At 36.8% G+C, this 21,386-nt stretch overlaps 1 protein-coding gene across 1 annotated transcript; it reads left to right on the top strand.

Moving 5' to 3' along the window:
* The first annotated feature begins 2,641 nt into the window (after positions 1-2,641).
* On the top strand, positions 2,642-20,697 carry LOC113119556 (importin subunit alpha-7). Its single transcript, XM_026289117.1, has 14 exons — positions 2,642-2,786; positions 8,000-8,133; positions 8,373-8,468; positions 8,682-8,781; positions 8,860-8,954; positions 9,057-9,188; positions 9,289-9,377; positions 9,539-9,638; positions 10,622-10,785; positions 11,931-12,009; positions 12,116-12,241; positions 12,426-12,553; positions 15,779-15,957; positions 17,309-20,697. The coding sequence occupies exons 1-14, from the start codon at positions 2,783-2,785 to the stop codon at positions 17,494-17,496; spliced, it is 1,614 nt and encodes a 537-aa protein (XP_026144902.1). The 5' UTR covers positions 2,642-2,782; the 3' UTR covers positions 17,497-20,697.
* Positions 20,698-21,386: the final 689 nt, after the last annotated feature.

Raw genomic sequence — 21,386 nt, 5'->3', positions numbered from 1 at the left:
GCATATGCCGTATAATTGAATCAGCAAATTAAAAAGCGCATTCACTGACGTGCCTTCCAAAGTGCTTTCGATGGTTATCTTGTTATTTTCCAAATGATACATTGAAGGCTTGATTAGCCAAAATTAACAAGCAAACTACGTGGTCTACGAGGTTGCTTTTCATCAACAAACATGCATATACAATAGAAAATGAGAACAGCCGGCATGGTATAATTAAATGGAGTCTAAAGGGAACTTAATCTGTATTTAATCTTAATTATTAGCTGGCTCTGTAATGCTAGACGCCACAGTGGTACTGTCAAGTGTAAATGTGTGCGTATAACCACAATTATGTAGGACTGGTTATTGATTAGATGTACGAGAGCGCTGGCAGGCTTTAATAAATATGCAGGAGAACAATTCATATTTCTATAAATATTCCCTAAGCCTTCCTTCCTTCCTGACTTTATGGCTCTTAAGATTCACTATAGGGCAGAAATGCAACTTTGATCAGAATACAAGATTTTAATATTTCAAAATTTAAATGATTTTCTATTTGTAGAAACGGTAACTACATGGGGTCCGATAAATACGGAAAAAACTTTTTTTGTGTGTGTAAACAATAAGAGCTGTGTGGCCACATTGTTACTAAAACATATTGCTTATGCCGGATATAGGAATTTCTCAGGGTCACGGCTTACCTTTTGAAACTTGGCACTGATAAATGACCCTGTATTATTTTCCCATTCTTTTAAACTGCCTAACTACACAAGACCAGGTTTGATGGTCCTTAAATTAGGAATTTGGTGGAAAACTGTAAACCACTGCAGGAAAACTGACATCAGTAGGGCTGGAAGGGTTGCAGATGTAAAGCCCTTATACATTTAATTATTTCGCATCACACTAAACCAAGCTTAGTTGCTATTTTTCTATGCATGTAAATGTAAACCCACAGTGTCTCAGGAAAACCATGAACATCTCTCGGTGTGGCGAGTCTCCTTTGGGGCCTTCACTGAGTTAATCCAACGTTGCCCCCAAGTGTTTATTGAAAGCAATGCCACCAGGGGCCCAAACTCTGGAGTGGTTCGATAATTTATCGCTACCTGCTCGCAGAGAATTGAGTGCAGGTGCCGCACATTCTGTTTTTGCGTCACAATCAATTTGTGCCCTGCCGAACGTATTAACGGGGTCACAAGGCTGCAAAGACAATGCACTGTGAGCTCTATATTGCCACATACAGAGCAGAGTAAATTAAAAGGGCCTGATGCAGAAAATTAATTTTAAAAAGAAAGAAAGAAAGAAAGACTTAGTTCTAAGATAGACTGTGTATAGATTTGTCATAAAATTATTGCATTATCCACTAATTTTCTGATTGGACCTAATTATAAAGCAATTCAATTAGGCCTGTTGAATCAGGCCTATTGTTATATGTAGTACCTTGTCAATAGCATGGAGAATAGTTTATGATTAATTTTTCATCATTAATTCATTTTAATACAAGTTAGAGTGTTTCAATAGCCCAACTTTCATTATAGATTACATAGAATTTTTTCTATGGTTCCCAAACTCTACAATAGCCTTCCTGATAACCTTTGGGGTTCAGAGACCCTCTCTCTGTTTAAATCTAGATTTAAAACAAATCTCTTTCGCCAAACATTCAAATAATGCATCTCATAATCTTTTACTGCAGTTATATCTGATCAAATGCACATTATTATTCTTTAGCTTGGGTTAAACAAATCATTTTTGACATCCCGTGGTAATTAGGAATTACACAAGCTACAGTCTGGATCCAGCCCTTACAAAAACCTGAGATGACCTGAGATGAACACCTGGAAAGAGATGATGCAAAGGGGTCCTCAGATGATGCCAACTCAAAACAACTATCTAATAGTTGTTTCAAAACAACTTGAAACAACAACTATCAAATTTTGCTTTAAGTTTGATTGCAACATATAATCGTTGCTTTTAATAGTGCTCGTCTGCTTGATTACGTCATTAAATTTATTTTACCATACATTTCTGCCATATGTACATAGTCATCAGTGATAACTTAATTTTTCTGCAAAGCTACTTTGCAAGATTTGTATCGTGAAAAGAGCTATACAAATAAACTTGATTTTTATTTTTATTTTATTTTATTAAAAAAAAATAAAACAAATCAGCAGTTTTGCAGTTGGGAAGAAGTGATAGGCCTATACTTATGTTGCAATGGTAGTAATAAATATATAAAGTATTCTTTTTTTAATTACTGGGAAATTCCATATAACTTACATAAAATGAGATGTTTAATATGACTTTACTTAAAACAAATACATTACACTATTACATATCATACTGATAAATAGTAGGCTAAATGACACTATTTAGTTTCATTTTTAATCTTATTAGGCTACTATTGGCTACTTCCTTATCCACCTTTTTATGTTTACGTTTTCTCTGTTTTAAGTATCTTAACATTTCTCTTGTTATTGTATGTGTTGAAAGTATCTATATATTGTGTATCCTACTGACAACTCAATTTAGCAAAAAAATACAAATATTATAACGAAATAACAGCGATATAATATTGTCTCCGATTTACTTCTGACACACAGCCTACTGATGACGAGAGGCTCGTATTTTGCTCAGCGTTTCGTAGAACACAAATTGGAAACGCTGTCATTACGTTTGTCTCCTTCGGCTCTCCGTAGATCACCGACATATTGTTTGTGAGGAGCAAATTCTGGAACACAAGGAGAGAGTTAAGATTACAGCGTTGATATAACCAGTCATCAAATCGTATATCAGTAAAGAAAGCACGATGGGTAAGTATCCAACCTATACTCTTTTTAGACGCGTTAGTTCTTTTGTTCGCGGCCTTCAGGGACCAAATCTGTAGCTGAAAAGCCGAGAGAAGCTACATCATGTCAGTTAAAACATGAGTGTGAAGGGCCAGTTAGCTTAGCACATTGCTGTACTCGAAATATGTGTTTACCAGTGAACCTCAGAACAGACATTTGAAGCTAAAATGTCTTTATATAAGTTTTATTGGGTGTTGTCTGAAGGGAAGAAGTCGGTTTTGCGTCTTCGTCGATGTAAACGCTTGGTCACGTTCAGCCACAGATTGTGAAATCGTCTCATGTTTGAGTCTACACGGTGAATGAAGAGGAAATGCTCAGACATTACACGTTGAAGAGCACAGTGAACTGCCATCTTCTACATAAACGATGGTCATAAATGCTGTTTAGGTAGACACCTGACTGGAATTAGGTAGAGTAAACAGTCACTAGGCTCCAATGTCAGCGAGTTCAGCAGTCGGCTCTAACATGTGGTCCACCCAGAGAGCTGGCACTTTCTGTTTTAAATCCGTGTAACACAGCGGATGTAACGGTAGTTGTTGTCAGGTATCTTTGTGTAACCCCTTGGTTATGTTTTGTTATGCATGTACTCATGGTAAATGTCTGTTATGTATGACTTGGACCCTCAGGTTGGTGAGTACTATTGAATGGCCTGTTTGGGACAGGGGCGATACAGACAGGACGGTCAGATTGGGTGACAGGATCTGACTCCTGCTGACTTGTTTTTTTCCGGTCTTATGGGCTACCATTTCAATGAATCATCACAGTGGAAATTAATGTGACATCTGACAGCTTTTCCATGACAATTTAAAGGTTTTCATACACTGGCAGTTCAGTTTGCAATTTGAGTATGGGTCAGTTTAGGCTGCAGGTTTGGCTTTCCATCGTGAACAGAACATCTGTTTCTTTTACACTCTGCTTTTATTTGGGGTTTTATTTCTGTCTTTTTTTGTTCCCAGATCAGCCAATGTTTTATATTTTTGTTTGCCATTACAAAATAATCACTGACCCTGCAACACACATTTCTTTTTCTGTTTTTATAAGGTTGATACAACACAAAATTTTTAGATAATAGTGAATTTCTTGCATCTAAATTTCAGTACCACAGCAAAAACAACTAGCTTATCTAACATAAATTCAAACATTATACATGACAAGTAAACAGTCAGCAATAAAACAAATAAACAAATGACAAGTACAGATACATAAAATGGTACATATAACAGTATTAATCAGGTGAGAAATACTACAGATATTGAATGTAAAAAAAAAAAAGCTTGTTTTGTAGCTTGTTAAAGCTACAAAAGTTGTTAAATGAGTGATTTTGCAGGTTGAACTTTGGATAGTCCACACCCTGATCCCGTCTCTTGTTTGTCCCTAGTGCTCCGTCTTTAAGCCATAGCAAACACACTTCTTTAAAATAGTTCTGCGACAGGGGCCCAGCCCACACTGCTATTTGTGAAGCCCATGTGATGGGCAGCTATGTAATGGAGCACATGAGTCGAGTAGAGTCACAGCTTGCTTGTAGAACAGAGTCATTATGATGTTCTTTCTCTTCTTAAAGGAATAGTTCATCCAAAAAATGAACATCCGACTCATCCTTAATTTGTTCCAGATCCTTATGATTGTCTGTCTTCCACGGAGAACTTCATCTAATGTAATGAAAGTGAACCGGTAATGTCAGACTCTAGAGTCTAGAATAACAAAACAATAAGTTGTTCACTGAAAATCTTGACATCTGTCATTGGTTTACTTAGCATCTCTGATAGATTTTTTTTTTTTCTCCGTGATTTGGTCTGAATTTAATTTATGAATCTGATTGATCAAGTTCTCAAGTTTAGCTCATGATACAAAAATATGGTCTTGATTTTGTGTCCCCTTGAAAGCCCAAGTTCCCACTCCCCATTTATTTTAGTTACATGGAAAACAGCAACCAGTTAGTCTACCATTCAGAAGTTGAAGGTTTGCTTTTTAGATCTTTATTTTTTTATATATATATATATATATATATATATATATATATATATATATATATATATATATATATATATATATATATATATATATATATTAGGGGTGTAACGGTTCACAAAATTCACGGTTCGGTTCGATACGATACACTGATGTCACGGTTCGGTTCGGTTCGATACGTTTTAGATACAGCAAAATGTAAAAACATCTCAACTTTTCAGAATGCCGCAAGCGCACCGCGGGTCATGTGACAAGAACTAACCAATCAGCTTCATCCTTTCCCGTAACAACGTTGAGAGCTCAGCCAAGATGAAGGATCAGCTGATCATAGTTGTATATGGATTGCAATTTTGAAATAAATTTAGTAGCAGAGCTACTGCAAGCGATTTTTAGAGCTGCAAATCCATTTATCCTTCGCTGAAATTTCCGCGTCTCATGGAGAGAGCACGTCATTGTTGCTTAGCAAAGACAGACGCCTCATGAGCGCTTCTGCCCAAGCGCTTTGGAAAGGAGGAGAAAGACGCGCTTAGCGTTTTCCATGCGTTTTTAGGCACGATATGTGAACGGCCCCTAAGGCGCTCGCTCACTCAGCACGCGCTGAAGGCTCGTTGCAAAATGTCGAATGCCTTTAACAGACCAGAAATATAAGATCCTAAAATAACCAACAGGTCTGGTGTTTGGGTTGGATTCCCTGTAAGCTATAGTTTCTAAATGCTGCAGGGATAGTTTGCTGCGTGCATGTTTCTCCTTTTTTTCGTCTTTTCCCAGATAGTACTGACGCATATATCCCAGATATTCCCGCTGGTGTTTTTTTTTATTTTTTTTTTTTATTCCCGCTGGTGTACCCTGTCATGTTGCAGATGCAACATACCGTTGTTTTTTTATCCACCACTCTCTTGCCATCACCATTATAGCTTAAAGGGAATCCAAAGTGCACCCAAACACCAGACCTGTTGGTTATTGGAGGATCTTCTCATTTCTAGTCTGTTAAACGCATTGGCTATTTTGCAACGAGCCTTCAGCGCGTACTGAGTGAGCGAGCGCCTGCTGAGTAGCCTAACATAAACATATAAGATGGTGTTTTTTTCTTCTTCGGGAGTGTCAGGGGCGTTGCCTGTTACGTTGTTTGGGTTATTGGGCTACCTTGTTGAACGCATATCATTATATTTCTCTCTCTCTCTTTTTTTTTTTTTTTCAAATATAATTAATTACTCCAACGAACCGTTCGGTATACATAATGCGTACCGCGTACCGAACCGAAAGCGTCGTACCGAACGGTTCAATACGAATACGCGTATCGTTACACCCCTAATATATATATATATATATATATATATATGAATTAAATATTTGTATATGGTAAGATAAAGAAATCAAGTTACAGTAAAGACTTTTATAATGTGACAAGAGATTTTATTTCAGATGAATTATGTTCTTTTGAAAGTCAGAGAATCCTGAAAAAGAAAATATATCCCAGTTACCACATAAATGTTTGTAACATTGATGATAATAATACAGTTTGTTTCTTAAATCAGCATGGTAGAAAGGTTTCTGAAAGATCATATGACACTGAAAACTGGAGTAATTAAGTTAAAAACCCAGCTTTACAGCACAGAAATAAATTGTAAAATATTTTAAAATAGAAACCAGTTATTTTAAATTGTAGTAATTTCACAATAAGACTGGAGAGTAATTGTGGTAAATTCAGTTTTGCATCACATGAATACATTTTAAAATATATACAAATATTAAGCAGTTATTTTAAATTGTAGTAATTTCACAATATTAATAAATGTACTTAAATTTCTAAATCAAATTAATGCAGCTTTGGGGAGCATGAACTTATTTAAAAAATAATAATAATAATAATAGATCTTCGTGACCTCAATCTTTTGAGTGCAGATGGCTTTGGAACAACAGTAAATGGTGACAAATGTCATTTTTGGGTGAACTATTTTTTTTTAAGCCATGGCCTATATTGCTCATGAGTAGATAAATTGTAGGCCTCACCCATCAGGAAGCCTGATTTCAACAGTCAAGCTGAAACTTGTGGTAGTTCTCTGCCCCAGAACTGCAGATCGTTACTGGTTGAAGGTTATGGAGGCCTTCACATGGTGCTAGTGCTGATTTTAGGTTATTTTCCTCCTTTGAGACACAATACGATTATACAGAAAGGATGGGAGCAGATCCAAGATCAGAAACTGTACTCTCAGGCGCTTTGTCTGTTAGAGCCCTGATGTGCTTTCTGTAGCATTAGCCAGTCATCATCCGTAGCCTCCTCTGCTCTCAGTGCCGCACGAATGCTGAGACAGGCTGCTTTAGCTGCTTGCTCATGCAAACAGCGTTTAGACACCCTCACTAAAAGTGGTTTTGCTCACTCACTCCGGGTGGCTCTGTTCAAGTGTGTCGTGCTCAGCACAAACAGACCAAAGTGAGTAATGAAGGTGGAGATAGCTGCTGAGATTGCTGAACGGTTTCTCCGGCGTTCATTGTTATGTTTTGAAGGGATGGGTTTAATAAGCTATGCACTTCCACATTAATTTTCATCTGGTTACTGACGACATGCACGCTCTTGCAGATGGCGCACCCATTGAAATGGTCACAGCTGTTTCGTTCTTCCTGTCAGATGCCCAATTACATGAGCATATTCGTCCACCGTGGACCGTTTGTGCAGGTCTTGCACTTATCGTTTCCTCACTCTCGCATCTCATTGACAGAAATATGAACTACAGTACAGTAGTTCAGTTTTCATTGAAAACAGGCTCTGCATCCCAATTCGCAAACTTCAAATCAAGATATTTATTATTTAGCCAAAAGTATGTTTATAAACTACCATTCAAAAGTAAAATTCTCTAATGTTCACAAAAGCTGCATTTATTTGATCAAAAATACAGTAAAAACAGCAATATTGTGAAAATATTGAAACTTATTTCTGTTTTAATGAATTAAAAATATATATTAAGATGTCATTTATTCCTGTTGGGAGACTCTTTTATCTGAGCTGTGATGTCTCACAATTTAAAGTAGACAAAAGAGACCGGAGATTTGAATGATATTAATGCTAATCTTGCATATTATTTAAAATCGATAGAATGCAGCTAGAGGGTTGTTGGGGGGGGGTTCATTATCATGGTTTATTTAGGATCAAAGCCATATGTTGTGTTTTTGGAGATGTCTGTAAGCTATTACTGATTCGTTCTGTTCTGCAGAGCCTTCAGGAAGTCCTGCGAAGGATAATTTCAGGATGAACCGCTACAAGAACAAAGCCCTCAACCTGGAGGAGATGCGTCGGAGAAGGGAGGAGGAAGGCGTTCAGCTGAGGAAACAGAAGCGAGAGCAACAGGTGACTGTCCACTTTTCTTTTCATGTTCCCCAGAGCATGTACTGTCTTTTAAAGGTAACCTGAAATTATAATAAACCTGGATTTATTTGGAATAGAAATAGTTTGTGTTATTGTGTTCTCGTTGACTGTCCTTCTGTTAAAGAAGTTAAGTGGTCTGTGAATGCAGTTTCATGTTAACTTTAACTGTCACATCAACGGATGCCATTTGCACCACTGATTCTCTCGATTTCTCTTGGCAGCTGTTTAAGAGGAGAAATGTGGAGCTGCTTGGTGAAGAAGGGGGGATGTTTGACAGTCCACTTATGGATTCCTACGTCTCCTCCACCACAGCCGCAGTGAGTTCAAACCCAAATGCATAGTTCACCTTCTCCCGTTATGTCACTTTCAGGCCGAGGTAACACTGGGACTGTTGTTAGTAGTGCATTATGACCCCTTAACTCAATACGCACTATTGATTTGGAGTTCTCAGAGGTGCAAACCTGGGCCGAAAACAAATTACACTCATTGATCTAGAGCAAGTTTGTCCTGTGTGTTTTTTTTTTTTTTAGGATGGAGTAATTACAAGAGACATGGTGGAAATGCTCTTCTCAGAAGACCCTGAACTACAACTGGACACAACGCAGAGGTTCAGAAAACTGCTTTCCAAAGGTATCTGACACAAACACATGTCTGGAGTTGCCTAGAAGCGTGGATGAGTTTTAATAAATCCTCCATCTTGTTGTTCAGAACCAAACCCTCCTATTGACGAGGTGATAAGCACACCAGGAGTTGTGAATAGATTCGTTGAGTTCCTTCAGAAAAGTACAAATTGCACATTACAGGTGAGATGCGATGAAAGCTACACTACTTTCTCTTTGTGTTCTCATGTTGAAGTCCTAAAATCTAAAATCAGATCCTTGAAAGGCTGTGGTTTTTCCCCTTAGTTTGAGGCCGCTTGGGCACTGACCAACATCGCGTCTGGAACATCTCAGCAGACAAAGTTTGTGATCGAGGCCGGTGCCGTACCTGTCTTTATCGAGCTTCTCAACTCCGAGTTTGAAGACGTGCAGGAGCAGGTACAAGTTACAGAGCTGCAAGGGATAAGTCACCTTGTTCTGTTTGTGCTAAACGAGTATGAATCCCATGTGGGTATGTTAATGAATCTTCATGTCACAGGCTGTTTGGGCTTTGGGGAACATTGCGGGAGACAGCGCTGTGTGCAGAGATTATGTGCTAAATTGTAACATCCTTCCTCCTCTACTAATGTGAGTGCTTGGTTTTTCTGTTCACCTTACACGAGGCCACAGTACTGGTATTTATCTGACATAGCAGTGAACGGAAAATCTTTTGCAGAAGAAACAAACATTTTTTTTTTGCTGAAGATAATGATTATTTGTTTCCTTGATGATACTTTTTCCGTCCCCAGGCTGCTGACCAAATCAACTCGTCTCACAATGACCAGGAATGCTGTGTGGGCCTTGTCCAACCTCTGCAGAGGCAAAAGTCCACCCCCAGACTTTGAGAAGGTCTGTACTGCTTGTCTGTGCCTTTGGCAGCACTCTTTATTTTCCTTGCGTTTAAGAAGGCACTTAACAGGATGATAGAGATACAAACAAATTAGGTACCTAGGTGATATTAAATAAAATAATCATATTAATAAATGTACAGCAATGCCAATTTATCCACTGTATATCCTAGAGGCTTAGTGTGAGCTTGTTTAACTTGAGCTAGGAAGTAACCCACAAGAGTGCCCTAGCAACCAGCCATTACACCCTAGCAACTACCTAAAATACCCTCCTATGAAATGCTTAACTGATTTGTTATACTTTTTTTTTTATACATTTAGTATCAGAATTTTTTTAAACATTTTAAATATAGTAATTTATTTCAATTATTGATACACTGATGTTAGAAGATAGCATTGAAATATCCAGAGAAAATAAATTATGTAAATGAAAATGTAGCTTTGTCATTGCAGGAGTAAGTTGCATATTAAAAAGATTGCTCAAGTAGGAAAGTGTTTTTAAATTGTAATCATATTTCCCAATATTGTTGTTTTTAATATATGTTTGAGCCAAATCAAATAATTTATTACCTGTTTTTTTATTTCATACATACATACATACATGCATGCATGCATGCATACATACATACACACATACATACACACATACATACACACACACATATATATATATATATATATATATATATATATATATATATATATATATATATATATATATATATATATATATATATATATATATATATATAAATAATCCTTAAAAAAAATCATTACGAAATCTTACCAATCCCAAGATTTGAAACAGAAGTATACATTTAAGTAACATCTCAGATATTATGCATCAAATGAAAGAAGTGTTTGCACACATGACTCAGTCATTTCATTACGCAGTATTTTTTATTTTTATACATCATTCAAGACCTAAACTACATGTACATATTCCACAGACTTCATATTGATAGCTGTCTTCTGCTTTTGCAGGTGTCTCCATGCCTGCCTGTGCTGTCGCGTCTTTTGTTCAGCAGTGATTCAGACCTGCTGGCTGATGCCTGCTGGGCTTTGTCCTATCTCTCGGATGGGCCCAATGAGAAGATCCAGGCAGTCATTGATTCAGGGGTCTGCAGGAGGCTGGTGGAGCTGCTCATGTGAGTCCGCTACATTGGCATTTCTAGCTCATGTTGAAACTGGTTTTAATTAACCTTTAAGTTTCATAATGACAGATTTCAAAGTGAAACTGAATATTCAGCAGGGCATAACTAAAAATGTGGATTTGATTAAATCCTCCACATTTGACTATGGGATAATGAAAAGGGGGAAGTATGACAAGACTACTACTGGGAAACTCAAACATAGATGTCTTTAAAATGATTCATGTTATACATTTTCCACACAGTGAAAGCATTTTTGTGACCATTAGCAGTCAAGCTCAAAAAAGACCAAAAGAATAAATGACTGATGTGCCATATTTCAAATCCAAATAATTACAAACTTGAAATAGGATTTTTTTTAAATTTAATTTTGTTTTTAAAACTCAGATTGCAAAAATATGTATCAACGAAGAAAAAAAAAAAGAGCTTTACCTGATCAGTCTTTCTCAGAAAACATCCAAGGGGTCCGCAGGCTACATTATTATTATTATTATTATTATTATTATTATTATTATTATTATTATTATTAATATATTAAAATCAAACACTAATCTGATAAAAGTGCTAAACAAAGCAACAGATAAAATATAGATTATACTGAATTTTATTATTATTAATATTATTATTGTTATTATTATTCTTTTTTTAATATTCTTCAAACAGCTGGAAACACAAAATGAGTCATGGTTTATTAATTTAATGTCAGTCCTCTGTTTTTTTTTTTTGTTTTTGTTAAGTCTGAAAATGGCAGCAATACAGAAAATATCTATAACCTTTAGTCAGGATAAATGCCATATTTAATTTAAAATAGATGAAAACGAGCCTGGGATGAATAGACTTGCAGTCTTTACAATGGCATGCACTGTATAAAATCGGCATTTTCACATCTTTTTGTTTCCTTAAAGGTTCTTCAGAAATTAGTCAGCTCAACAGTCGCTATGTTGTCAGACAGTGTGCAACCTATTGAACGCTCTGTACTTCTGTCCCTCGCGGTCTCGTGTTCATTCCTGTCAAAAATTAAAAATGCCTCTACCCTGACTGAGGATCTATATCAGGCGCCTTTCAAATATTGTGTCCTTTTGAATCCTAAAGGTTGAGAACTACCGGTCTTAATAGATGACCCCTTTCCTCTTTTCTTGCAGGCACACCGATTACAAGGTGGCCTCTCCTTCTCTGAGGGCTGTGGGAAACATTGTTACAGGAGATGACATTCAGACACAGGTGTGTATGTGTGTGAGCAGATGTTTATTGTTCTTCATGTATGATTATCTCTGGTTTCGTACAGGAGATGGATGGTCTCCTTATGCTTCTATTCTCTCTGTCCTAGGTGGTGTTGAACTGCTCAGCTCTCCCCTGCCTCCTGCACCTGCTCAGTAGCGCAAAGGAATCCATCAGGAAGGAGGCCTGCTGGACCATCTCCAACATCACAGCGGGAAACAGAGCGCAGATTCAGGTACACCATGACCCACACTCCACATCTGCTACCCAGAGGCACACTGGAGGGCTCAGCTTGTTTATCATGTGCAGCAGGGTTGCACGGCTGCGCCCTCAAACCTTCAAAGGAGAGAACATGTTTGTAGTGTCTACGTAGGATTTATTTTTGGCTTTAAGGATGACTTTAATCCTCTGTTCTGCAGGCCGTAATAGATGCAAACATCTTCCCAGTCTTGATAGAGATCCTACAGAAAGCCGAATTCCGCACCAGGAAGGAGGCGGCGTGGGCGATCACTAACGCCACGTCAGGTGGCACGCCTGAGCAGATCAGGTGAGCTCTGAGTGTGCGCTTTCACACGGTTTCTTTTAAGCATTCAGACTTCTGACTAAAGTGTCTCAAAGACTGCTGTATCATTTGTCATCGCCATTACTTTGTGAATCAGGTCATTGACATGGAGCTTATTTTTGGCGAGCAGATCTAATAGCAATATATGAACTGATATCATAGAGAGGACCCCTGCAGACCTGCATCACTGTGTGTCAAGGTTAATTAATCGCCTTAATTTTGATAATTTGACTCTATGACAAGGCCAGGTTAGCTCAGTCAGTAAAATGTCATGTGGTGCGACTTCCCAGAGATTTATAAAAACGTGTAAGGAAAATATGTTGTTACTTTTTGCTTGATGGTTATACCACATGACATTTCAGAGTAATTCAGTTTAAATATTTAATAAATGGTATAAACATTTTTCAAAACTGAGGGGAAAATCGAAGGATGACAATACTTTTAAAGTTTCCTTTTTCTTTTTTTTTTTACCCTCTTGTCATAGACCTAATTGTAAGCCTAGATTTGGCTTTGCATTCATATTTACTAAGGATGCACTGGTCATAATCTGAAATTTTGGTACATAGAAAAATTGCACAAAAAAAAAAACTAACAAAATAAAACAGCAGATGGGCTAAATGAATCGCTCTCTAACAGTAGGTGGCGCTTACGGAACAAAAGCAATAGCTTCTCCTTTGTTAAACTGGGTTTCCCAGTGGCCTTAAAAAGTCTTAAATTGTGCAAGAAAGTCTTAATTATGATTTCAAGAGGTCTTAAATTTGGGGATGGAAAGACCAGAATTGCGATATTGCTGAATGTGATGATTAAACTTCAAAAGCCTAATGTTATGATTTTCTTAAGCATGGGCTCTGCACATTCAAAGTCAGTTGCTGCTCTGCTTTGTATTCTGCCATTACTGGGGAAACTTTCTACCAAATGCTCCACCTGCTGGCAGACATTGATTCAGCATTTTCAATAAAAAAAAAAATGTTGTTTTGTTCAGAGCATAGACCAATGTGAAAATCCACCCATGTTTTTACCCTGCAAACAGGCAGAGCTTTAAATGTGAGCTGATGGATCGATGAGAAGACAATGCGTTATAAAAATCTAAACATGGGGTGGGCGATATGTATGGTCTGTGATTAATATTGTAATTGTTGTTTTAAAGATGGGCGATATTTATATTAGGAGTATATCGTATATCATCTACTAAAATGCATTAAGAATTAACACATAATTTAAGATATAGGGCAAAAAATGTATATAATTTCATATAATATCACACAAAGAGTGCTGTTTTGTGTTCCTCAAATTAAGCATTATTACAAATGTTCAATACAACAGTTCAATAAACAAGTAGTTAATATTAAGAGACTTAAGTTTTAGACTCCATATTTCCATATTACAAAAATCTTTTCAAACACAGCCGCTGTTTTCTGTCTCTGAGCAACAGGACACTGTTTCCTTTCTGAATGAATCGACCGTTTAAATGATTTGGTTCAAACGTAATGACTCGCTTGCTTATTAACAGTGACTTGCTGCCGACTACTGGTGGTTTTTAATTTCACATTTAATGTACCTTTTCATTTTTCAATGTTTTATGTTTAAAATATCAAAACCTTATTTAATGCATTGGCAAATGCAGGTTAAAGTATTTATTTCTGGACACTCCATACATTCAGAGATGCATTCATATAAACCTCCACCCCAATTCAATATTTAGAAATTTCTTCTTCTGCCTGCTACAGTATTTTCTGTGCTGGCATGTCTGTGCTCTCAAATTTGTGTCCAGTCTCTCTGTTAACATCCTGTTTAATACAGACTTTGTAATATTTCTATTACAAACTCTGGGAAATGAGTCGACTGGAGTCGACCCTCTTTGCAGCCTCTTTTTGTCTGTGTTGCATATTTTGACCAAGAATCATCCACAATGCTCACATCATATGCTGTTTGTCAATATGTTTGGATTTCAAAACACATGCCACCTTTGGTTGCTGGAGAATAATGCGCCACACTCATCAAGATAAAACCGGGTTGGAGCTGACCTCAGAAACAAATTCTCAAGATAGTTTAAGTTTAGCATGGCAGCCCATTTAAAGTGCCCCCCCCCCCCCCCAGTCCTCGTCTGGCCAACTTGGGTCTTCTCAGAAGGCTATTAGAATGGCACAACTCAAGCGCTAATATTGGAGTAGTTGTCTTGATCACCGGGGAGCACTTGCGTTATGTTTATCCAGATTAAATTGCAGTGTGGTTTTCATGCCATCTAGTGAGATCACACCGTCTGGAAGTAGCAGTGTGCTTAAAAGTGTTTATTGCTATGCACACTTAGAGCAAATGGCTTTCAGTTTTTTATCAGACATACACTTACGGCATTTTGCAGCGGCTTAAACAGTGCTTTATTAAATGTATGAGCCTTTAATGTGTACTTACAGAGTGCTTGCTTTAGCAACAACTTACCATCTAAGATCTCATCTAATCATATTTATAATGTACGAGACATGTTTTAACTGGAGTGTAGCATAAGTGTGCTCTTTTGACTTGATGTTATTATTGATGTGTTATGAGTATGCTTTACTTGTGGATTGTGCTCAAGGAATTTTCCTGATTCTTTATTTGTGATGTTTTTTTAGCCTACTTTTAGACTGAAAGATAATTTTGGCTGTAATAAAAATGATGTGGCTCTCCTATCCTTCCACGTTTCACATTGCTTAAATGTTTTCTTGAATCCGTGAACGAGAAAGGAAACTAGGACCAGTTGCTAGCCTAATGTTGATGTTCACTTGCCGACCTTGGGATGTTTGGCTCGTGCTCATGGCAGCATTGTCTGTCTAAATCTGAAATGCAGATTATATTACAAACAGTGATTTGATGGGGTATGGCTTGCCAAATATAAATTCCCTCATCTTCAGTTATTTGTATTGTGGGAAATTAAATGATGATGTTTATTTTCGGAGAAATTAAGTACTGAAGGACAAATATTGTCCCAGTCGTACTGGTGCGTGTCTAGTTTTACAAATTGATTAATTCCACGAATTACACAAAGCCGCAGAAGGGGAAATAAACGATTTTCTGTGCCAAAAATATAGCAGACGTTGGACTTAATGCTTGAGGGCAGTATTCCAAGCATAATGTTATTTGGAATGTGTTTTTCCTATTGAATTAAGACAGAATATGGTGGTACACTTTGCAGCTTATTCATTTCATCATCTGTTTTTTTTTCTTTTTCTGCAGGTATCTGGTAAATTTGGGCTGCATTAAACCTCTCTGTGATCTGTTGACTGTGATGGACTCCAAGATTGTTCTGGTGGCTCTGAACGGTTTGGAGAACATCCTCCGACTCGGCGAGCAGGAGGCCAAACAGAACGGCAGTGGCCTCAACCCTTACTGCAGTCTGATAGAGGAGGCTTATGGTAACATTATATTCATCAAACCAAAAAAAAAAAAAAACTGCCTGTTGTAAGGTTAATTTTGCTATATGGGTTAAGTTTAGGGTTGGATTTTTTTTTTTTTTTTTTTTTGTGGGGGAATTTGTTGTCAGTTTTCTTATGCTCATTTTGACTGCATTTATTTAATCAGTAATATAGAAAAAAATATGTAATATTGTGAAATAACATTAGTTTAAAATAAAAATGTATTAATTAGGGCCGGGACTCGATTAAAATAATTATTCTAATTAATTAAAGGCTTTGTAATTAATTAATCGAAATTAATTGCATATAAATATTTGACCTGAGAACAATGAGAAGTATTTTTTTTTTCACATGGATTTATAGTATACGATTGAATAATGACTGAATACATAAGCTTAAGCAACAAAATATTGTTTATTTTTGTTCAACCAAGTCTAGCAGACCAGTGCAATTTTTGCCATTAAGTGTAGAAATAGCCTATTTAGAAACAATTTACATTCAGAACATTGGAAACACTGACTATTAGAAAACATCTCTCTGTTGCTTCAGAGGCCATAACATACCAAGTCCAACTCTCAATAACCTTGGCCAAAACAATAAAGAGTTCAACATAAACTGTTGCACCAACAAAATAATATATAGTTCAACATAAAGTGTAAAGTCCAGGCTAGCTGCTATATGTTTTGCGTTGAGGTGATACTTGAGACTTGATGTGAGGCAGTGATATGCGAATGCTAGTTGGTGCTTCAGTATAATCGGTCCGCCGAAACTCATCCAGTGAGAAACGTTCCGCGGTGCAAAAATAAGTTATTAAAAATGTGGGAATTTTTTTCCTGTAACTAATTAATCTTAATGCGTTATTTTTTGTGTAATTAATTAATCTCAATTAACGCATTAAAGTCCCAGCCCTAGTATTAATATTGCAGAAGTTCAAAATTAATCAAACTTTGCATCACACAGTTTTTCTTCACAAAATAAATGAATTCACTGAAATTCTATGTATGTTTCAGGTTTAAGTAGTAAAATGTCAAAACTTTAGAAACAAAAGTTTGTAGGCGAAATGAACAAGTTTTCCACAAAATCAGTCATTTTCTGTCACTATTAGTCTTTGTGGCAGCTTTTCAGATGGTTTAAGTCATAAGGCAAGACTTATATTAGGGGTTTCTGGATACTTTGATTTAAATAGTAAGTTTGTAAGAACATCATTTATTTGAAATAGATGTTTGAATGTATAAGTCTTCATTATAATTTTTGATCTATTTAGTGTAAATAATTTTACTTTTATTTATTTATTTATTTATTTATTTTTGTTTATGTAAACTCTCACTCTCTTTCTCTCTCTCTCTGTCAGGGTTGGACAAAATCGAGTTCCTACAGAGTCATGAAAATCAGGAGATCTACCAGAAAGCCTTTGACCTCATCGAGCACTACTTTGGAGAAGATGAAGAGGATGCCAGTCTGGCGCCACAGGTGGATGAGAACCAGCAGCAGTTTCTTTTCCCGCAGCAGGAAGCCCCCATGGAGGGCTTCCAGCTATAACCAGCCTGTTCAACTCTTACACCCATCCCTGCACCCCATACCGCTACTAAAACATACACCAGAAACACTCAACCACTGAATTCTGAGTGAACCAAATTTCGACCCATGACCCATTTAGACACTGAGGTGTGTCTCACACAGGGGAACATATCCACTGCCCCGTCACTCACAAGAGAGCTTGAGTTTCTTTAGTTCCCTCACCCCCTCAGTGATGCAGCTATATAATCATCCCCTCAGGTAGAAATCGTGGCGCTGTGTCCTTTTTTTTTTTTTTTTTTATAGGGGAGGTATTCTACAGTTCTTCCCTTTCACTGAAAGAAGAGAGAATTGTTTTCTCATTTATTTAAAATCAGAGAATCCAGATCATCATCTTATTCTTTTGATCCTGGTTTGTTTTTCATTTTTAGAATTCTTTTTTCTTTTTTAGTTATTCATATCCTGGTGATTAAATAAGCCTGGTTGTGTTTGATCTGGCCGTGCTTTATAAACGAAACTCTACCGTAATACCTGCAGCTGCGTTTCATGAGCATTCTTCAAAGCTTTTGTGAAGCGGTTTCATTTCTCTTAGTATTAGAATTCATAATTTCAGACCATGCTGGGTGTGGAGTTTATGTAGAGTCTATCTGACGTGGTGGTTTTGAAATAATCCAGGTATTTAGTAAAAGAGTATCCTAACATACAAAGTCATTACTGTTAAAAGACATCGACTGGAAAAGTTGGGCCCAAAGAGCCCATTTAGTAAAAATAATGCCCAGTTTTTTTTTTTTTAAACCAGTCAGAGGTGAAATATCTAGTTGTAGGATGTTCGTGGTGTGCAGTGTTATAAATAACTCTTCTTTTGATCGAAAGGCTTTAACTTTAACTGGGGGAGACACACACACAGACACACATCTGAGGGCCGGGTGGATGCACACGAATGGAGTCTTAATTCTGCTCTGTGTTTATCATCATTAATCGGCGCATAGTCATTCTGGGTGGTTCGAGGTGTTAGTTCAGCACAGCCCTCAGTATGTGCATGTTGGGGTTTTGCATGGTGTTCAACAATCATTTTGTATCCCTTGCCAGATCTTCATTCAACAGTTAGCTTGCACTCTTTAGATGGAGCAGTTCTGGTTTCTGTAGTTTTGCGGGTGCTGTAGGTATGGCAAGGAATACTTATTTAACTAATGAAATATATGGGCAAAAAAAAAAATCTAGAGAGATATTATGTTCTATTTGCACACACCTTGCACACATACAGACACTTCATAAACATGTACACAAACAGATTAGCCTAAAACCGAGGGGAAATGACTTCCATGATCTCTCAAGTCCTTTTTTCTCTCTCTCTCTCTCTCTCTCTCTGTATGCGAGTATGTTCCCGTTGATTTGTTCCACCGTTTGGCACTTTTTGAGTTGATGCACTAAAAGTTAAACACACCTGGGTTTGATGTCTGACTGCCGTGGATTGAATGAAAAGTTTGAATATCAACCCCTCGCCCCGTACGAAACTTACTGTGGTTTACTTTTAAAAACTGTGAGTATCCTGTGTTTGGTTGACGAGTATCTAGAAGCCTTTTCCTTCTATAAATGTCAATCTGATGCGATTTCCTGATCGGAACCGATAACCGAAAGTAGGATTCCGTACTAATTCTGGTTCAATAACCTTTTCGAAATCGAGACTTGAATTGAACTCTTTGAAAATACCTCTCTACGATCTGATGTTTTTTGACAACAGTATCAACTTTAAATCAGTTCAGATCCTAGTTCTGCGTGATGTTAGATGACATTTGCTGCATTTACAGGAAGTCCATCTCGGAATGAGGATGCTGCAGTCATGCAGATTTCCATACGCATCAGAGAAATGGGAAAATGGACTGAAATGATAGGGGAAGGGAAGTAAACTATGCTTGTATATATCAATATGTCTAATGGTCTGCAAGACCACAGGTGTGTTGATCAAAAAAACACAAAGAAATGATCTCTTAATGGAAATGCACTCCTATTCACAAAAGTGCCAATCAGACCAACAAAGACAAGAGGCTGATGCGTATCAATCTGTCTTTGATTTTTTTTTTTTTTTTTTTTTTTTTTTTATTTACTTGAATGTGCACATATGTTGTGCGAATATTGCTGCTCTGTTTTCTTATCTTACAAATTGTGATGGTCTGCTATTTGTACACCAAATTGGTAAACTCAAAGGTATAAAGAAAAACTGCATAATTTATTGTGCTGGATTAATTATTTTATCCAAGGCCAATGCAATGTTGAAATACTGTCTCCGTGTGTACTGTTTGCAAAGCTTCTGTTCCTTTTGAACTTTGTTCTGTTGGCATAGAGGAAGTGAGAAACATTTCTAACAATTGAAGGAGAAACTTTTCTTTTCTTGCCCATGAGTATTTTTGTGTCTTGTTTATGAGCGCACTAGCTGACCATGTAGACCCAACTATGTTGTTTCAAGTCTAACTTCCCTGTGTAACGATCAATTACAGCAAATCCAAATCGGTTCAGGCCTCTTTTGTAGATGTTTTGTTCTCATTTAAGGACCTTCGCTTTAAGAAGCCAAAAGATTATTTTTTTTATTTTTTTTATTTTTTTGGATAACAAAACAAACTGGGTGTCATATGATTCTTGTTATCTCTGTGAACAACAATTAAACCAGAAATTGAACGGTTATATTGTTATATTGGCACAGTTCAAAGTTGCAGTCCTTGCACTGCTCTTTACTCCTTAAAATAACTTCTGAGAAGTGCAGAAAACAATGAGATATTTACAAAAGGCCACAAATAAGTGAAATTGGGTCTTTATGGTCTTCCGTCCTAGATCTTGTAGATGTTGACGTTCGGAGACTTTTTGTCTCTTTCAAACCTGGAGCCGATGCATAGGGCTGTGTCTATTAATGCTGACTCGCCTGTGTTTACAATGCTACATGTTTAAGTACTTTTCATACACCATATTAAGACTTGCCCAGCTGGATCTTGTATCCTGGTTTGGTGATTACTTTACTTTCCTTTTAAATGTATTTATATTTAAATCTTTTTTTTTTTTTTTTTTCACCTCTGCCTGCAGTTGCCCATACTGTGACTGACTTGACTTTACCGACGATATGAATGAGTGACGGACACACGAACTGAACATGTCACACAAACATATACATGAACAATTCTGAACAAATGTTTTCGTTTTCTTTTTTGTCCAGATACCAATAAAAGGATAAAACACCTGGTTTGTAATCGTGCTTCTGTTGGTATATATAGGAGTGATTAATACAGATGTTTTAGAAGAAAAGAAAGATTTTGAATTGACTTTGCTTTCCCCAATACTTTGAATTGCTTTGGTAAAACATATGCAGGTTACAAGTGCAGATACAAAATGTTCAACAGTGACTTAAAAAAACGGGGGCGGGGGGGATTATGAAGCAGTGCTTTTACATATATTTTGAAAGTTTTTGTCAGTTAAATAATTTTCAAGTTTAAGTTGCAGTATTACTATCAGTAGTCAGTATTATAAGTCAGTATTACTATAGTAAACAAAAGCATTTATGTTGTTCTCAAATAGTGGATGTAACAGGCTGAATTAGTTCAGATGCTGAAGATTTAACCAACACCCAATTTTCTGATCTGTACAGAATGACCATTAAGATGGCAAGATGTCACTGTTTGAACGCTATTTTGAATAAGTGTAGTACCATGTTTTAAGCCCCTTTTAACTGACCCCACTGGTTTAATGATATACCGTGAATATACATAAAATAAACCATATTGCTAGCTTCTGATAAAACACCATTCAAAGGTATGCAATAGATAGATCAATAGAATAGGTTCCATATATGGAAATAGTTGTAAATGTTATGAAAAGTTGTTCATTATTTTGTTATAATGGCATATAAAGTAGTGCAGTTTTTTTGCAGA

Source organism: Carassius auratus, chromosome 19, assembly GCF_003368295.1.
Source record: "Carassius auratus strain Wakin chromosome 19, ASM336829v1, whole genome shotgun sequence".
In the NCBI taxonomy this organism is placed as follows: Eukaryota; Metazoa; Chordata; class Actinopteri; order Cypriniformes; family Cyprinidae; genus Carassius; species Carassius auratus.
This window is presented reverse-complemented; position numbering and strand designations above follow the sequence as displayed.

Bases quoted from the DNA above. Each gene is read 5' to 3' on its own strand.
- LOC113119556 (XM_026289117.1), top strand. The intron at 9,378-9,538 runs GTGAGTGCTTGG...TTCCGTCCCCAG, and splicing joins ATCCTTCCTCCTCTACTAAT to GCTGCTGACCAAATCAACTC. The intron at 9,639-10,621 runs GTCTGTACTGCT...CTGCTTTTGCAG, and splicing joins CACCCCCAGACTTTGAGAAG to GTGTCTCCATGCCTGCCTGT.